At 49.8% G+C, this 17,964-nt stretch overlaps 1 protein-coding gene across 2 annotated transcripts in view; it reads right to left on the bottom strand.

Annotated features, from left to right (window-relative positions):
• Positions 1-8,317: 8,317 nt before the first annotated feature.
• Positions 8,318-17,964, bottom strand: part of GCN1 (GCN1 activator of EIF2AK4) — a 58,666-nt gene continuing 49,019 nt past the window's right edge. For both annotated transcript variants that reach the window (XM_025933245.2, XM_086681834.1), the window contains 8 exons: positions 17,361-17,591; positions 15,192-15,385; positions 14,935-15,049; positions 12,725-12,821; positions 12,234-12,382; positions 11,594-11,701; positions 9,530-9,748; positions 8,318-9,018 (listed from right to left, as the gene is read on the bottom strand). In XM_025933245.2, coding sequence (XP_025789030.1) covers positions 8,893-9,018; positions 9,530-9,748; positions 11,594-11,701; positions 12,234-12,382; positions 12,725-12,821; positions 14,935-15,049; positions 15,192-15,385; positions 17,361-17,591 — 1,239 coding nt within the window. In that variant the 3' untranslated portion in view covers positions 8,318-8,892. The remainder of the gene's footprint in view (positions 9,019-9,529; positions 9,749-11,593; positions 11,702-12,233; positions 12,383-12,724; positions 12,822-14,934; positions 15,050-15,191; positions 15,386-17,360; positions 17,592-17,964) is intronic.

Here is a 17,964-nt window from a genome sequence, read left to right on the forward strand (position 1 = left end):
AATCTGAAGGTACTGCCTGGGAGAGGAATTACTTCATATGACCATTTAAAAGGGGTCCTTGGGGGCACGTGGGTGGCTCAGTCAGTTGAGCCTCAGTCTCTTGATTTCAGCTCACGTCATGATCTTGGTTCATGGGTTCAAGCCCTGCTGTCAGCACAGAGCCTGCTTGAGATTCTCCCTCTCAAACTTTGAAAAATTATTTTTAAAAAGTGATCTTTCTTGGTCTAGGAGAGGTTAGTGGGATCCCCTTTGATTCAGCAGTTCTAAGAAATACAAGGGAAGACGAAAGTGTCTGTGTAGCTACCAGGCAAGCACACTCAACCCTGACCAGCCACTGAGGCAGGAGGCCACTCCAGCTCATCTTCTCAACCTGCTCTGGAGTCAGAGGGACTTTGGTTCAAGTGCCACACCCAACAAGGGGCTTGAACTCACAACCCTGAGATCAAGAGTCGCATGTTCTGCCAATTGAGCCAGCCAGGTGCCCCCAAATGCTAACTTTGAAATCCTGGCTCTGTCCCTTAAAAGCTTTCAGATTTGGGATAAGTCACATCACATCTCGGAGCCCGTTTCCTCACAGAATAGTTGTGAGGATTAGAGAGGTTTGTTGGGGCGCCTGGGTGGCGCAGTCGGTTAAGCGTCCGACTTCAGCCAGGTCACGATCTCACGGTCCGTGAGTTCGAGCCCCGCGTCAGGCTCTGGGATGATGGCTCAGAGCCTGGAGCCTGTTTCCGATTCTGTGTCTCCCTCTCTCTCTGCCCCTCCCCTGTTCATGCTCTGTCTCTCTCTGTCCCAAAAATAAATAAACGTTGAAAAAAAAATTAAAAAAAAAAAAAGAGGTTTGTAGATTAGCTGGTACATACAGGCATTCGATAAACAGCAACTGATACCGTTAGCCACGGTCATTTTGCACTGGCTCGTTCATACTTTCAGCTGTTTCCTATTGTAGATACCTGTTGCACACATTTCCAAGGCAGCCTCTCGATACCAGGCTACAGGATACTTTTACTCAAAAGTAGAGCAGAGTTGGCCATTGTGAAGACCAGATTCCTGACTTGCCTGCACGTGTCTTCTGGAAAGGAACAGGCATTAATTCATTTAATCAGTAACTAATGAATGCTTACTACTTACTATATGCTACAGGTTATAGAATAGAGCCTTTTTTCTCCAGGAGTTGTCTTACCAGAGGTAAGACATACTCATAAGGAATTAAAAATCCAAGACAATGCAATAGATAAAACAGTTGTCAAATAAGCAGTCTAGACTTCAGAGGAACAGAGCTATCACTTTTAGCTAGAATGATGGAGAAGAGATTTCATTATAAAGGTTTCATGATGGAATTGGAACTTACAAGCCTTGAATGATAGGTGTATTTAGACAGCCGCTGTCACCGCCTGTGAGAATCATCAATTTTGGCTTTGAGAGAGAATTCCCTATAGGCCAGGATATGTGCCTGGTGTCCCCAAAATGAAACAGCATTATTTCCTCTACAAATAACGTTTTACATTTATTTAAACTACAATTCAGCAGGGGCACCTCGGTGGCTCAGTCAGTTAAGCATCCAACATGGTTTTGGCTCAGGTCATGAGGTGGAGCCCCGTTTCGCACTGTGCTGGCAGTGCAGAGCCTGCTTGGGATTCTCTCTCCATCTCTGTCTGCCCCTCCTGCTGCTCTCTCTCTCTCCCTCAAAACAAAACGAAACGACACAAAATGCTCCACTACATACAATCCAGCTTTGTTCTGGTAGGGAGCTAGGTAGGTAGGTAGGTAGAGTTAGGTAGAAAGGGACAGAGAGAAAGGAAGAGAGAGAAAGAAACTATATATGAACATGGATATAAACTGTGGGGACCTGAGGTAGCATCGGTATGCACCGATGAGAAACTTGGTTCCGCTGTTCTGAATAGCCAGTTTACAGATGAGCTTTTGCGAGGCCACCTGTTTTGCACAGTAGTCTGGTGCAAGCATGCACGGTGGATTTCTGCTGCTGAGATTTCAGGGAGGTTACTGCTGAAGCCCAGGTGTGCAGCAACAGCAGGAAGGGACAGATGCAAAGGACAATATGCAAACATCAACCAGACAAAGCAGCATTGCAACCAAAAAAAAAAAAAAAAAAAAAAGAATGACAGAACTTACCTGGCAACTGGAGTCAGGTGCTAATTCAGAAAACACTTGCGTGCCTACTAGGTGCCAGGCACTGTGCTGGCACCGAGGACACAACATGAGCCAAACAAGGCCCATCCTCATGGAGCTTACGATACAATAGGGCAAGACAAGTTGTTCCCTCCTTCAGCACATGTCTGAGAGCTTCCCTGTACCAGGCACTGACATAGGGGAAGCGACAGCAATAAATTAAACTTTAAAACCCCTGCTTTCATGGAGGTGACATTCTGGTAGGGAATACAAATATGTGTGGAGACAAAGGAAGAGTGGGGACAGCAGCAGACACAGGCTCACGGGAACAGAGTGACACCATGGAGTGGGCAGGTGTGCTCCTTGGTCAAGAGGTTGGGCAGTGAATGAAGAGACGGTGGTGGTGGTGGTGGTGGTGGGAACAGCAGCGTTGAGTGAAGTTTTTCAGGGTCACAGAAGCAGAGGATAGGCAGAGAGGCGTGAGGATTGAGTAGTAAGGGGTAAACGTGGGCTAAAGGCACTACAGGCGAGGCAGGAAGTGTGTCACCAATGGGAAGGCTGGGAGGATAAGGAAGAGGGGACCTGGAGCCAGAGGCCTTGTGGCAGCCAGCGGTGACCCCGGGGAGCAGCGCGAGAGATGAAGGTCTGTGGGGCAGAGGTCTGGAGGGACCTGGCTGGTCAGCAACGGAATCTAAAGTTGCTGACACAGGTAGTGAGGGAGGCAGACATGTTCCATGGTGTAAATAGGTAAAAGCAGGTGGCAAGTGAGAATTCAGAGCAAGCAGGTGAACTGAACGCCAGGGGCTTTAAAGAAGCCAAGACGGGACACTTCCAACACACTGGTCCCAGGGGGAAGGAATAAAGAGAATTTTGATGGAACTGGAAATCAGCCTTGATTTCTTGCCTACATGCTCGATACCATACTGTGAGACTTCGCAGTGGCCAAGACCAAGTGAACATTAATTAAGTTCCCTGGTTGCAGGGGCCATCCCGGTGTTCTCCGGGACCTAGCATATGGCAGGCACTGGTGTCTGTGGCATTAAAGTGAAGCCACACAGAGATCTGGCAAGTTGGAAGGAACATCAGAAACAATGTAGCTAGGGGCGCCTGGGTGGCTCAGTTGGTTAGGCGACTTCGGCCTAGGTCATGATCTCACAGTTTGTGAGTTTGAGCCCTGCGTCGGGCTCTGTGCTGACAGCTCAGAGCCTGGGGCCTGCTTCGGATTCTGTGTCTCCTCCTCTCCCCCCCCCCCACCCCCCGCCCCGCACCTGTGCTCTGTCTCTATCAAGAATAAATGCAAAAATATGCATTTTTTAAAAAAGAAACAATGTAGCTAAACTCTCTTGTGTTCGCTTTCTGTGGGGTGTGGACCAATTTTTGGGGTCTGTCACAAGAACTACAGGGTCAACCCCCAACCCACCCAACCAAACACTTCAGTAGGATTTCTCTCCCCTCATCGTTTATATTAGATTAGTGTTTTTCTTTCTTTTTTATTTAACGTTTATTTTTGAGAGAGAGAGAGAGAGAGAGAGAACATGAGCGGGGAAGGGGCAGAGAGATGGAGACAGAGGATGCAGAACATCATGACCTAATCCGAAACCAGGAGTTGGTTACTTAACCAACTGAGCCACCCTAATGCCCCCTAGATCAGTGTTGTTGTTGTTGTTGTTTTAATTTTTAACGTTTATTTGTTTTTGACAGAGAGAGAGAGAGCATGAGCAGGGGAGGGGCAAAGAGAGAGGGAGACACAGAATCCAAAGCAGGCTCCAGGCTCTGAGCTGTGAGCACAGAGCCCGAAGCGGGGCTCGAACTCACAGGCCGTAAGGTCATGACCTGAGCCGAAGTCGGACGCTCAACCGACTGAGCCACCCAGGCGCCCAATCGGTGGTTTTTGAAGTGTGGCCTGGGGACTCCCGGGGCTCCCTGAGACCCCTTCAAAGAATCTGCAGTGCAAACATTTTCTCTTAATACCAAGATGTTACTTGCTTTTTCCACTCTCGTTCTTACCCAGTGGAGGTTTCCAGAGAGCCTACGTGACATGTGACATCACAATAGCTTGAATGCAGGAGCAGACATGAAAATCCAGACATTAAAGACATGTGAAGAATGTAAAACAAAGCTTCTCTCCTCACTAAAATGGCTTTTGTTTTGGAAAACTTTGTTATATTTGTTATGGTTACTTATGGTAACACGTAACAGGTTTATTATTATTGTTGTTTTTTTTTTTTTAATTTTTTTTTCAACATTTATTTATTTTTGGGACAAAGAGAGACAGAGCATGAACGGGGGAGGGGCAGAGAGAGAGAGAGAGAGAGACACAGAATCGGAAACAGGCTCCAGGCTCTGAGCCATCAGCCCAGAGCCTGACGCGGGGCTCGAACTCACGGACCGCGAGATCGTGACCTGGCCGAAGTCGGACGCTTAACCGACTGCGCCACCCAGGCGCCCCGGGTTTATTATTTTTAAAGGAGTACAACTTACAAAGTTGACCAGTTTAGATGTGTATGGTGGTAAATATCAATAAGGAAGAGATACATACGCAAGAGCTCTTTGGGGTGTATACTTTCAAAGCGTAAAGAGTTCTTGAGGCCAAGATATTTGAGAAATGCTGGATTAGATACTGCTACACCCCGGCTTCCCACCCCCTTTACGGGAGTCCAAATGGTAAGAAGGCTCGAATCCTGCTTACGACCAGCTTATGCCATCTCAACCAGAGAAACTGGGTCTCAGAAGAGCATCAGAAGGTGACTGGTGTTTTGCATGTGGACACACACAGGAGTGTCACACAGAAATCCCACAGAGGGAGTAATCCTTGGACCAGTTTTTCCAGTTTCCTGAGCTTCATTAACACCAAGACTATCCTTCCACCAGACAGGCTGCAGGGAACCCTCCTAATACAACTGAGGGGCAGCTGGGAAACACCCAATGAAATAACTGGGCTCCATCTCTTATGAAGAGTAAAACCCAGTCACTCCACAGAACTACATGCCAACAACTTGCCTCGTTTCTTTTGCTGATGGCCCTGGGGCCTGGTGACCCAACTACCAAGAAACATAGGTTTTTCCCAGTTCTGCAGCCAACTGGCCACATGTACCTCCACTTTCCTCCTCATAAAACAAGGACCAGTCCCTTCTGGCCTCCCACGCACCGCTCTAACGACGACAGTAGAGGGCTATCTTGCCCGGGCACCCTGGAGACCCCGTCCCCGTATGGACACGCTCCTCACTTGGCATCTTACACATCCAAACACAGCGGTCATCGCTTCTCAAAAAGAATTTGATTTTTAAGTTCATAAGCTTTTTAAAACTTCGGGCTCACAAAGTTAACACAGCATCTGCCGACTCCAGCCCCAGCAGGGACTCCTGAACAAGAGCTCAGGACTTGTGACACGCCACTGGGGTAACAGTGCCTATGGCTCAGTCCTTTCCCATTGACATCCCCCATTTCTCTCTTACCCACCAAGCCAAGTACCTCCCGTGTGCCTGGCCTCATGGAGCATGCTATCTCGCTCACTGCAGACAAGCCTGTGACTGTCCTTGTCACTGTACAGATGAGGACATGTGGGTTCAGGTAAAGCAACGTGCTCTGGGCCACCCGACTTAACATTAAGTGAAGGGTCAAACCTGCCTTGATGAGTTCACACAGCTCCACAAGAGAACACCATACAGCACGAAAGCACTGCCTGCATTTCCTTGAAAACATTTTGGAACCTAGATGTTTTTTGAGGCTCTTCCTGTTTCTCCCTATTGTTCTCATTCAGAAAGGCTTGAAGCAATTTACCACATGTCCACACACAACCATACTTAGAGAAACATTCCTAACCACCAATCGTTTCAGAATCTGTGCTCGGCAAAACAGGGTCTTCAAATCCCTGCAAACAGAAGAATCAATCCTGCAGGTCCCTTGCCCCTCTCCCGAGCTGGCATCACAGCAGTGAGCCAGAACTTACCTGTACATTTGGTGCCTAGGTCTGTAAAGCATGTCATTCTCTCCCCATATTTTAAACTAATCTCGATGCCCATGATTCCAGAGGTGCCTGGAATCAGGTGAAGGGGTGAGAGGCTCGGTTTAGTTTTCCCTGGGTTAGCTCAGGGCATGTCTTTCAGACACGTGAAGAGAAACATCGGAGTCTCCTCCTTCGAGATCGCTGAAAGTCTTAGAAAATAGCTGTCTTTCCTAAAGCAAGTGTCCTGTGAATGGGGTGAGGTACTGACCAGCCAGCAGGGCATCCAGGTAGAGTCCTGGGCCAATCACCCAGAGCCACTCAGCCACTGTTGGCCGTGTGGGCCAAGACGTGAAGGGGCTGAAGGCCCTGCTACAAAGAAGAGAAAATGCTTGTACCTAACTAACCATCACAGAAGAGAGAAGCCAAGAATATCCGCTCTGGGGACAAACTGCCATTTATTAGCCATATGATCCCAGGGGAAGGACTTCTCTCCCTAAATTCCTTCCTCTGGAAAACAGTAACCACAAGAGAACCTACTTCATGGGTTGAGATTAAATGAAAAAAATGCCAAATGTCATCAGTGATAATCACTATTATAACATTGAGAACAAGAGATTCTTAGAGCTTCTATCCCAAATACCTCATTTTACAGATGAGAAAACTGGCCCAGAGAAGTCCGACGGCTTGCCCAAGGTGAAATAGCTCTACCAACCACCAGGGCAAATAGTTTTGCTTTTCTGCTGCCAAGCTCCACTTCCTTCGGGATGTCCAGGGCTGCTGTTTCTAGGATTGCTAGGCCTCCCTCCGGGTCGAGAGGGTCTTCTGTGCCTGCTCCACTGTCCTGTGACAGCCCTTCGAGGCTCATTTCCCAGGAACCCACGCCCTCCCTGCAGACTCAGGGAATGCAATTCAACATGCTCCGGGAGCCTTTGAGTCATCTCTGTCTGTGAATCAACCTCCGTCCATCCATCCTGAACAGAGAGATCTCATCCTCCTCCAGTTTCTGGAACAGAACCTGGTGTTTTTCCTTTGGATTTTGCTTACTGAGTGTCTTCCACCTCTAAGTACATCAGATTTCCCTCCCAGTTTCATACTGGGGGCTGAACATCTGAGATGGACATAAGCATCTATTCTGAGATCCTGGAGGAAACGCTGAAGACTATCCCTCAGGGGCTTACCAGAGCTTTTCCAGCCACACCCCCCTCACACAGAAACTTCATCTGCCTCGCCAGAGCTAACTGGCAGAGGTGACCACATGTGCACACAGCTTGCTGGACATACGCCCCAGGGAACTGAGAGGACACTGCTGACCATCTGAATCCCAGAAGCAGGGAACAGTTCCCATGGCTACCAAAAGCTGCACCCATTGGCTGCTTTGGCTATTGGGACTGACTCAGCCGACCTCTCAAGGTCCCCTGCCGCCCTGGGAGTCTACAATTACATTGAGCCAGCTGAGACCATGCCTGCTACAAGAAAATAGGAAGTCCTATGACATATAAGGCTCAGGCATAGAAAGCAAGGATTTCATCAGAAGTATCTCAGAGGTCACCTTGTCTTATTTATCAGAAGTGCTGAGTCACAGGGCTACTTTCTACCTTTGCTGTATTAATAAGCCAAGCCTTGCTTTTTTTGATAGAACACTTTAGACTTTTTACAAAATGAGCTCGCTACCACATTTAATCTTCCTTTCTTTTACAGCTCTGACCAGTAATTTCGGTAGAGGTTTATTCCATACTGTGACCAGGGACACAGCCCAGAAAAACTTGCGTCACTGGGCCCAGAAGGGCGTGCTCCGTCAGACAGGACATGTGGATCACGAGCCTTCTAAGAACCAGGAGGAAGGAAGTCATTCATAAAGGAGACAGATGCTGAACTGCAACTTTTCTTTCCTTCGGCAAGTCCTCTAACTACAGCAATGTGGTTCTTTCTTACTCTGCAGAAGGGATGGACTTCTCTTTAACACCTGACTACCAGAAGCTCCCCCACCTTTCTGAGTCAGGACAGAACAGGCAAGTGGCCAATTCAACCCCTGCCTTCTCTATGCTCAGTGAAATCACGGGACCCAACCTCAGGACAGAGAAGTGCATAAATCTCTACGAGACTTCCAAAAGCAGGAGAGATGCCCAAGAGTCAGAATGCTGCCGGTGCTCACAAGAGCGTTGCAAGTGTCGCCTTATTCCTGATGCACAAAGCTTCATGTTTAATGGATGCTTGGAGATTTTTATAAATCTGCTTGTATCGAGATTAAATCAAAGCCTTTATTAAAACATTCCTCCTTCAAACAACCTGCATTTAAACCAATACCCCTCCCCGACTTGTGAATTGCCAGGGCATTGCGAGTATGTCATGTTCACCTGACAGGGGTCAGATCCAATCGGGCCACACAACATGGCAAAGCCACGCCAAGACACAGCACACCAGGCCGACCTCCACGGTTCAGTGCCCCACTCAGGATCTAGGCAAAGGCTAGTAGCACTGGCTCCCGAAGCAGAACTCAAGCACAGGAGAAGAGGATCCAGAAGTCTGACCCCACCTGTTCCAGACCCAGCCATGCTCAGCCGGATGATCAGCTCTTGGCTACCACTTGGTGAGGCTCACACATGTGCTTTTGTCTCTTCTCCAAAGAAAAGGGTGAGAGATGGAGGAGGCAATTTTCAGTTGTGTGTGGGTTTGATTTAAGGCTTTGGCTGTGGTCTGTTGAAATATTAAAATACTTTCTGGGAACGCCATCTCTTAAGCTCCCCATCGGAACAAACGTATTTTCAAAAATGAAAACATTGAACAAAGAGGTGGAGCCCGGGGGGCGGGGCCTGGGCCTATCAGGTCAGGATGGTGTCGTCCACCTGCTCTGTGGAGTCGGCCTGGCTGGCCAGCTTCTTCAGGGACCTTCGGTTGCACTCATTCAGCACCTCCAAACTGGCCACGTCCAGGATCTTGGAGAGGGCCTGTGGGGAAGATGGAAATGAGGAGACGTAGTCAGAAAATACAGCTTCAGGTTTCTCCAAGCCAAGGCAAAAATGAACATTAACCTCAGAACTAGCACTGCTGTGGACTCCGGCAAAATAAGGGGAGTCCGATGGATCCCTGGGAAGCCAAGAAAACCACACCTCATGCTTTTCATGTGCTGAGGCGGGGAGTGGAAGCGCTTTCAGTGCTCTAAATATGGTGGGGAGAGGAGTGCATGAACAGGGCTCCCTCCTGGGATCCGTTCCACACGTTCAGATGCCAAGTGAGACTTTATTTGGATTTCTCCAAAATAGGGCTCTGTTGCCGAAAGAAGCCTGAACACCACAGGAACAGAGGAATGTTTTCAGGCACTAGACCAGTCACCTGACCACAATCTGCCTCTCGACACTCAGCATATGAGGTGGTGGAATATGATGCTTAAAGACTACCATGCAGTAGAGCCGTGTGCCGAGCACCCACAGCAGGCCCACCCCAGTCCCAGGCTCCCACCTGAAACACCTCTTCGCCCTGCCGCATCTTGAGGAGGTTGACGATCGCCTGGTCACTGTAGGCTCTCACGACAGTGTTTTTATCCTTGGTGTTGTCGAGAAGAGCCTTTAGGATGGGTTTGATGGCCTGGGGGTCCAGGGGAGGCAGCGGGTCCTTGTTGGCCCACCAGATCATCTTCTCAGCCACCAGCCTGATGTCACTGGATGGGTTCTGCAGACACTAAGAAGACCATAAGCTTTTAGTTAGGCACATCCAATCTGTTTTTCAAGGAAGCCCAAATTTCTGCCCTGACATTCCCTCTTCATCCAGAAACTGACCCCAATGCTCGCTTCCAATGGCTTCCTTTCCCATCTTGGGGGGGGTGGGGGGAGGCAGTGACAGGTTCTGACTCAGCCCATCTCCTTCTCCCACCTCATCTCATGCTACTCTCTCCCTTTTTCTCACTACTCTTGGTCCACGCAGGGCTATCACTTCCTCGGGGACACCAAGCTCCTTCCCGCCTTCGGGCCTCCGCCCTGACTGGTCCCACAACCTGGGATGTGCCTGCCCGGGGGTCCTCACATGGTTGGCTCCTTCTCCTACAGGCCTCAGCTCAAGTGTCAGCCCATAGAGGTCTCCCATAACAACCCTCTCTAAATTAGGGCCCTCCTCATCCCCATAGGCTTTTTGTGTACCTCCAACTCTACAGATCTTGTCTGCTCCATGCACCTCTATGCCTTGAGGGTCTAGCCCAGCGAGGTACACAGAGGATCTTCAGTAAACAAACACTGATGAACAGCTGCATGCAAGGTGATGCTGTTACATGGGCTCAATCTAACAGGGGCCCTGAGAACTCTCAGCAGGGCTGCAGGCGTCTGCAGGATGGGGCAATCCCCCTTTGGAACCTCACTATTCAAATTGAGGTCCACACACCAGCAGCACTGATACCGCCCAGGAACTGGTTACAAAGGCAGAGTCTCAGACTTAGCCACACCTCTAAAAATGCAGATTCTCGCTCTGATTTGTGTGCACAATTTCTGAAAAGCTTGCTTTATTACACAGGCAGCAGGGTCCCCAGTGTCCAGCTCCCAGGCTTTCCTAATTGACACCTTGCAGCCACCACAATAACAATAATAAAGCACCATGCCAGCTAAAAGGAGTCAGGGAAGAAAAGACTTACTAAGATTTGAACCCAGCACGAATTCGGGCCCTGCGTCAGGCTCTGTGCTGACAGCTCAGAGCCTGGAACCTGCTTCACATCTTGTGTTTCCCTCTCTCTCTGCCCCTCCCCCACTCATACTCTCTCTTCACTCTCAAAAATAAACAACAAAAAAAAAAAAGGTTTGAACCCAGGTCTGTCCCAAATTTTACTAAATCCAGATGCCTGGAAGGAATACCTCAGATAGTGGTTCTTAAAGTCTTATGTGCAAAATATATAAACAGCTCTCAAAACTTCAGTATTAGGAAAGAAAAAACACAATTTTAAGAACAGCAAAAGACATCAATAAACACTCTACCAAGTGAATGTGGGGATGGCTAATAAGCACATAAAAATTGTTCTACATCAGGGCGTCTGGGTGGCTCAGTGGGTTGAGTGTCTGACTTGATTTTAGCTCAGGTCTTGATTTCACAGTTGCAAAATCAAGCCCCAAATCAGGCTCCATGCGAGGCACGGAGCCTGCTTAAGATTCTCTCTCTCCCCAGCTCTGCCCCTCCCCCACTCGCACTCAAAAAAAAATTGTTCTACATCATTAGCCATAAACAAATGCAAACTAAACCACAATATGATACTATAGTACACTTTTGAGAAAGGATAAAATTAAAACAAAAAAAAAAGTTAAAAAAAAAACAACAAAATAGTGATTCTTAATTTGATTTGGGGTTACAGGTCTACTTGAGAATCTGACAAGTCAGGCACTCTTCCGGAGGAAAAAAAGCACACAGAATCACTTTGTGTTCCACTCCCAAGGGTTCAGAGACCTCCCAGAGCTCTCCGCAGAGAAGTCCTAGAACACAGTCAGACAGCACACTTCCAGTGTTCTTTGGACATGGGTCCTTCTCACAAGCCAGGCTGCCCCTACTCACCTTAATGAACAGGCTGGAGAGTTTGGCTGGCAACTGTCCTCCCCCTGTCTCGATGTGATGCTTCATCAGGAATCCCATGCCCCGGATCCCGCTCACTGCAATGGGGATCTGTGGGGACAGGAAAGAGCTGGATGGCACAGCACCCTGCCCCTTCCTCGGAGCAGCAGGGCCAGGCTCTGTCTCATCCCCAGGAACCTCCAGGACACTGGCCCCTCATATAAGCACCCCTGCTATACACACACACACACACACACACACACAACTTCACATCCAAGACTCTTTGACAGCTTTCTTGCAGACAGCTTTCTTTGCTTCCTGGCTATGAAGCAAACAAAGCCTGTGTGCACTGCTTCCCAAGAACAGGGTTCAGAGAGCTTCTGACATGGAAGGGACCTCTAGACACTCCTACTTAAACTCCTCATTGTTTACAGATGACAGAACTGAGGCCCAGGGAGACCAAGTAGTGGTCCAAGGCCACAGAAAGTTACTGGCAAAGGCAAAATTTGAACCCAGGCCTCTCACCGCCCAGTCTGCAGTAGAGCCCCTCCCCCGCCCCTTGTGCAGTGAGTGTCAGCAAGGATACAGCTGTGGAATTTGGGCTAGGGAGGGGGAGAGGGGTGTGGCTGCCCCAAAGCCTTACCCTGTCTGCCATGGCATTGCTGAGGATCATGTCCTGTACTTCACTGCTATACCTGCCCGCACAGAGTCTGCTGGGAGCCACGTTCACAGCCACAGACAGTGCCAGGCTCCGTCCATGCCGAACCATCCAGTCAATGCCAGACACATCCGCTGAGTGGAAGGACACAACCGGGTCAACCTGCACTTTACACTATGCCCCTACCAGCCATGCAGCCCCCAGGCCTACCCAACCTAAGCCCAATGGAAATCCCAGTCCACTGCACACGGACCACCCTGCCCAATGTGGCACGTTATGAAGAGGTCTCTCTCAAGCTGCTTCAGACTCGCAGCCACGTTCCCGGAGCAGAGACGTAAGGGACTATAGGACCACTGGAAACTCCATTTTGTTTTAAGAGCTGGATTCCCCAAGGAGAGACTAGCTGCCAGAAGACCCCCCCGAGGGAAAGGGGAGACAAGGCCCTGCAGGGGGTCCCCAGTGCACAGGAGACCTACCCAGCAAGCACTGCTGAAGGACAGCGCTGAGCTCCTCTTCAGTCAGAAAGGCACACAGCTCGCCCAGGCAGCCGGCCGAGGAGATGCGAGTGTTGTCCTGACAGAGCACAGAAGGGAGCAAAAGCCGGCGTGAGCTGCACCACCAGCTGCAAGGTCAGTGGGGCCAGCAACTGCCCAGGATGGAGGGCAGGGGAGAAGGCAGAACGAGGCAACTCCAGACTCCTGTCCCCACTCCAGGCACGTGCGCTCCTGCTGCCAGAGCGGGACTGCCATTCATGGCAGCCGCCACTGGGTGTGGAGCAAACAACCACACACCCAGCACTTCTCTCAATTATAGAAAACTCCAGTGTGCGTGCATATGGTAATCATCATCACAATGGCAATAATACCCGTATTTACGTAGCACCTCTCTTCTTAGAAAGTCAGAACATTTTCCGCGTATTATCTCAATTACTATCAACAGCTCTGGGAGGCAGCGAGGGGCGGCCCCTGCCCACATCACTGGACGTCAGCTAGAGAACTGCTCTGAGCTCCTTTCCTTCCAGCCCCGCTCCCCTGCCAACCTTGTGTGTCATCTTGTGTCCAGAGCGACACCCTGGAATCTCTCTACTGTGTCAGTGCCCTAGCACCACCTCCCTTATTCAGGTTTGTCCTAGGAAGTCAGAATGAAGCCACTAATCAACCTAAGGAGGACAAGCAAAAGCTGAGCATTTTCTGTCAAAATCAAAGCCAGATACACAACCTGCTCCCTGCTGCTCCTCCCTAGCCAACTAATCACGGGACAGCAAGGGAGTGGATTTTTAAGATACATACTATGTTATTAATAAGTGCCAATCTGATGTGCACACAGACCACAAACCAACCCACCAACCAAGGACTAATGACCTGCTGAGTGGCTAATGCCAGGCTGGCACCCTGGTTGGCCACCATTGATCCAGGGGAAGCTCTGAGTTGGGGGGAAGATGGTCTGACCACTGTTTGCACCTCTGAGCTCCAGGCAGAAGCCCAGGTGCCAAGCAAGGCTAAAGCTGGCTCTCTCTGACGCCCACTCTCTCCAACAGGATCTATTTTAAGCTCCACTGTGGTGAAATGCAAATTGGCCTAAATACTAACTTTTGCTTGCACTGGGCATGGCCCTGTAAAAACCCTCACAGAGAAGGGGGGGGGGGCTCTAGTCAGGGAGCAGCAGGTGGAATGAGGCCAGATTTCCACAGCCGTGGTAAGCCCAGCAGCAACAAGGGCTGGCCCCACTGAGTGCGCTACAAGTGCAAACCATGTGAACCCACAGGCTCAGTCCAGAGATTAACCCCACAACAGAGGGCTGTCAGAGGAGAAAGAGAAAATTCTTATCTAGACTCAGTCGCTGGGCAGCCAACGAGTACTTAACACACGTTTCCAGGCTGGGAAAGGAAGGGTCGTGCTGGAACGGAGACAGCACCGGGGGTCCCAAAGCTCAGACTGTGGCTGACTCCACCTTGCTAGGGCATGGCCCCAGGCAAGTCTCACCCTCTCCAACAGTGCTAAGACCTCCGACCTGGTGTCCCAGACACCAGATGCCAAATTTCCTTTTTATTTTATTTAAGGTGAGAGAGAGAGAAAGAGAGAGAGAGAGAGAGAGAGAGAAAGCAGGAGAGAGGCAGAGAGAGAGATCATCCCAAGCAGGCTACAAACTGTCAGAGCAGAGCCCGAAGCAGGGCTTGAACTCACAAACCGTGAGATCATGACCTGAGCCAAATAGAGAGTTGGATGTTTAACCAACTGAGACACCCAGGCACCCTCCCAAATGCCAAATTTCTTAAGGGCTGTGACCATGCTTGCTTCACCTCTGCGAAAGACCCTTTGTCTCAGCAAATGTTTCCTGAACCAATAAACGAATGTCTTCATTTTACACACAGGGAAAGGAAAGGCAGAGAGGGAAAGTGGCTCGTTTAAGATTGCATGGTAAGTTCAGAAGAGCTCCTTACTTTCCTTACTGTGAAAACCTTACCTTCCTTATCTGTGAAACAGAACAACCAATACCAACACTACCCGCCCTGTCTCCCTCACAACCAAATGCCTGTTAAACCATAAAGAGTGATAGGAGCATCAGGAATGATTATTACCACTGAGCAGGCAGCAGTTCTTCTAACACAAAACAGACATGTCGACCAAAGCAAAGAGAAGGGGAACCAGTAGAGCCCACCAGCCCTGCCATCCACCTGCAGCCATACCTCATCGTGTCCCAGCATGGTCAGCAGGAGCGAGACAATGTTTTTCCGGATGACCACGTCCACTTTGGCCCCTGCTCCCTGAATCACAAACCTCAGGGCCTGCAGCATGGTGTCCCTACAGAACCAACGCATCCAACTTAAACCCCTCGCTCTTCTTCACCACTGCTCCCTCCCACACAGGCCCAGCCCGGCCCCAGGAGGCTTCAGCATCCGCCTGGCCTCCTCACAGCCACAACACTGCCCCAGCAGCACCTCACCTGACACCTGGGTCTTCCATGACACGGATTCCATTCAATAGCTCTGTGAAGAGGGGGTCCACCTTGATGTGGATGGAGATGAGTTTCCCCAGAGCATCAGCAGCCTTCAGGCGTACCCCCCGGTTGGAGTCCTGCAGGGCTTTGGTAAAAGTGGTCTGCAGCTGGGGCAGGAATGGCTTCAGGGCAATCCCGACCTGTTTGAGAAACCCACATAAGAAACTACAGGTGTGGTGGAGTCCAAGGCCACAGTGTGCGACAGATACGAAATCAATCAGAAACCACCATGAGCTCTCGCACACAGGCTAGGAGTAGATACTCCCGCAGAGAGGGCAGCCAGCACGGACAGGTCCTGCTCAGCCCCGCTATCACCACCTCCAAGGGAGCCACTGGTTGGCTTAAGTGGAGACCAGTCCACACAGACAAGCAACTTGAAACCTCTATCTCCAAATACATGAAAGAGTAGCGCAGGTGACGGCTGTCAGCCCCACCGAAGACCTGTTCCAATGCCAAGACAGGGCAACGGACCAGGTGTGTAAGGGCAGGTATCATCTTCTGAGCAACAGATATGCAAGCTGAGCACTGACACTGAGCCTTAAGAACAATCCTATGAAACAAATGACCTCAGAAAGTCACCCCTCCCAAGAATGAACATTTACTTCTTCCTAAATGGGAAAAATCAAAGCAGCTGTTTGGAAGTGTGAAAATACTGGGGTCAGGGGCTGCAGGCTGCTGGGAGGCACACCACGGAGTGAAGCTGGTAAACGGGAGGTAGGAACCATCTGGCCACAGATGACATCGACTCATGGGCCTATGGGACAAATTCTGGGAGGAAAGGGCTCCGTTTGTACACAGAGTTCTAAAACACCACAGAAAAGAACAGCACAGAACACAGGTGAAAATGACACTTAATTTTTTTTTTTTTTTTTTCAACGTTTATTTATTTTTGGGACAGAGAGAGACAGAGCATGAACGGGGGAAGGGCAGAGAGAGAGGGAGACACAGAATCGGAAACAGGCTCCAGGCTCCGAGCCATCAGCCCAGAGCCCGACGCGGGGCTCGAACTCACGGACCGCGAGATCGTGACCTGGCTGAAGTCGGACGCTTAACTGACTGCGCCACCCAGGCGCCCCGACACTTAATTTTTTAAAAAAGATACTATCTTCCATAGAATAAGGCCGATGCTCACAATGCCACATCTTATCTGGGAAGACGCTCCCCACATCTTTCCCTCAAAAGGGGCAAAAAAGCTACAAATTTTAAGCTTGCTTTTGTTTCCAAACCTCGAGTAAGAATTCAAAAAAAAAAAAAAAAATTGTTTTTATAACAACAAATCTCAGTTCTGCTTATAATTTTTTTAAATCCTAAAGGACTTAATTATCGCCCCGTAAAATGTCAGAAATGGTTAACATGCTGGCTCTTTGCTTCTTACACTTTTGGCAAAGACTGAAGTTACTCCAGCTGCTCTCAAGACTTCCTTTTCAGTCCCTCATCAGACCCTTTGCATCCCTCTTTATGAGGCAGCAATAAAAAACGGAAATATATGTAAACTGTGTAATTGCAATTATGTGGCCTTGGATTTTCTCCTTTGAACCAACAGTTCTTCAAAAAACACCAATGAGCAGGGGCGCCTGGGTGGCTCGGTTGAACGTCCAACTCTTGATGTCCAGCTCTTGATCTTGGTACAGGTCACAATCTCATGGTTTGTGAGTTCAAGCCCCGCATCGGGCTCTGTGCTGGCAGCATGGAGCCTGCTTGGGATTTTCTTTCTCTCTCTCTCTCGCTCAGCCCCTCCCCTGATCTCTCTCTCAAAATAAATAAACATTAAAAAAATTTTTTACAACCCACAAAACAGCAACTAGCATTAGTCTGGCACGCTCAGGATGCGTCAGGCACCACCTGACACCACCTTCTCTAGGCCCCACAGCTCTTCATTGGCAGGCAGCAGCAGCAGCACTTCCAAATCAAGGGTGAGGGCACAAGCTCAGAGGTTACCATACTTTCCCAAGGTCATTCTGGCACAGTGTGAGTCTAGCGTCTAGCATCTCGACTCCCTCTGCCATGCTGTTTCTCCATAATAAGCTCAACGTCCTGCCACATGACACCAACCGGCAGACAGATCAGTTCTTGAAGACCCAAATGGACCAAGAGGTGAATGTGTCAGTGGCTCACCTTGGCCAGCAAGAGGCTGAGTGTCTCGAGCAGGGCTGCCTTTACGTTCCAGCTGAACCGGTCCCCCAGGATGCGGATCAGAGGCCCAGTGATGCTGACCACGGAGGGCCTCAGGGCGTCAGCTGAGGTCAGGCGGATCACCAAACCTAAAGCTTTGGCCGCTTCCTCTTTCTGTTCCGGGCTGCCAGTCAGGACGCCCTCCCGCAACACTGGAAGGATGGAGGTTACTCCCTGACGAGAGAACCACACACGACAGTCAAATCTCAAAGGCACTGGGTCCAGGGGTCTCCTATCCAAAGCACGCACCCCTGTCAGCCATCCTCTCTGTGATTCCCTGACAGAGACTACTTCTGGTGCCAGGGTAACAGCCTGAGAGGGTGCCGGCTGAGGAACAGTCTTGACAGGGCAGTGATGAGAAGGTAACAGCTCTGGTGGGCCTAGCACACATAGGTATACCTGCTGTCTCCTCTGTGACTCACTTGCTCTGGCCGTGGTGGCCTCCACAACTTAAACTGAAGGCAGCACAGACCCTATCCCCATATGGCCACCGTGGGAAAGAAACACGCTTCTGTGAAAGGCCCTAAGTCAGCTGCTCTACCACAGA

The sequence above is a fragment of the Puma concolor genome, chromosome D3 (assembly GCF_028749965.1).
Source record: "Puma concolor isolate L17-30 chromosome D3, mPumCon1.1.hap2, whole genome shotgun sequence".
NCBI classification, from domain to species: domain Eukaryota; kingdom Metazoa; phylum Chordata; class Mammalia; order Carnivora; family Felidae; genus Puma; species Puma concolor.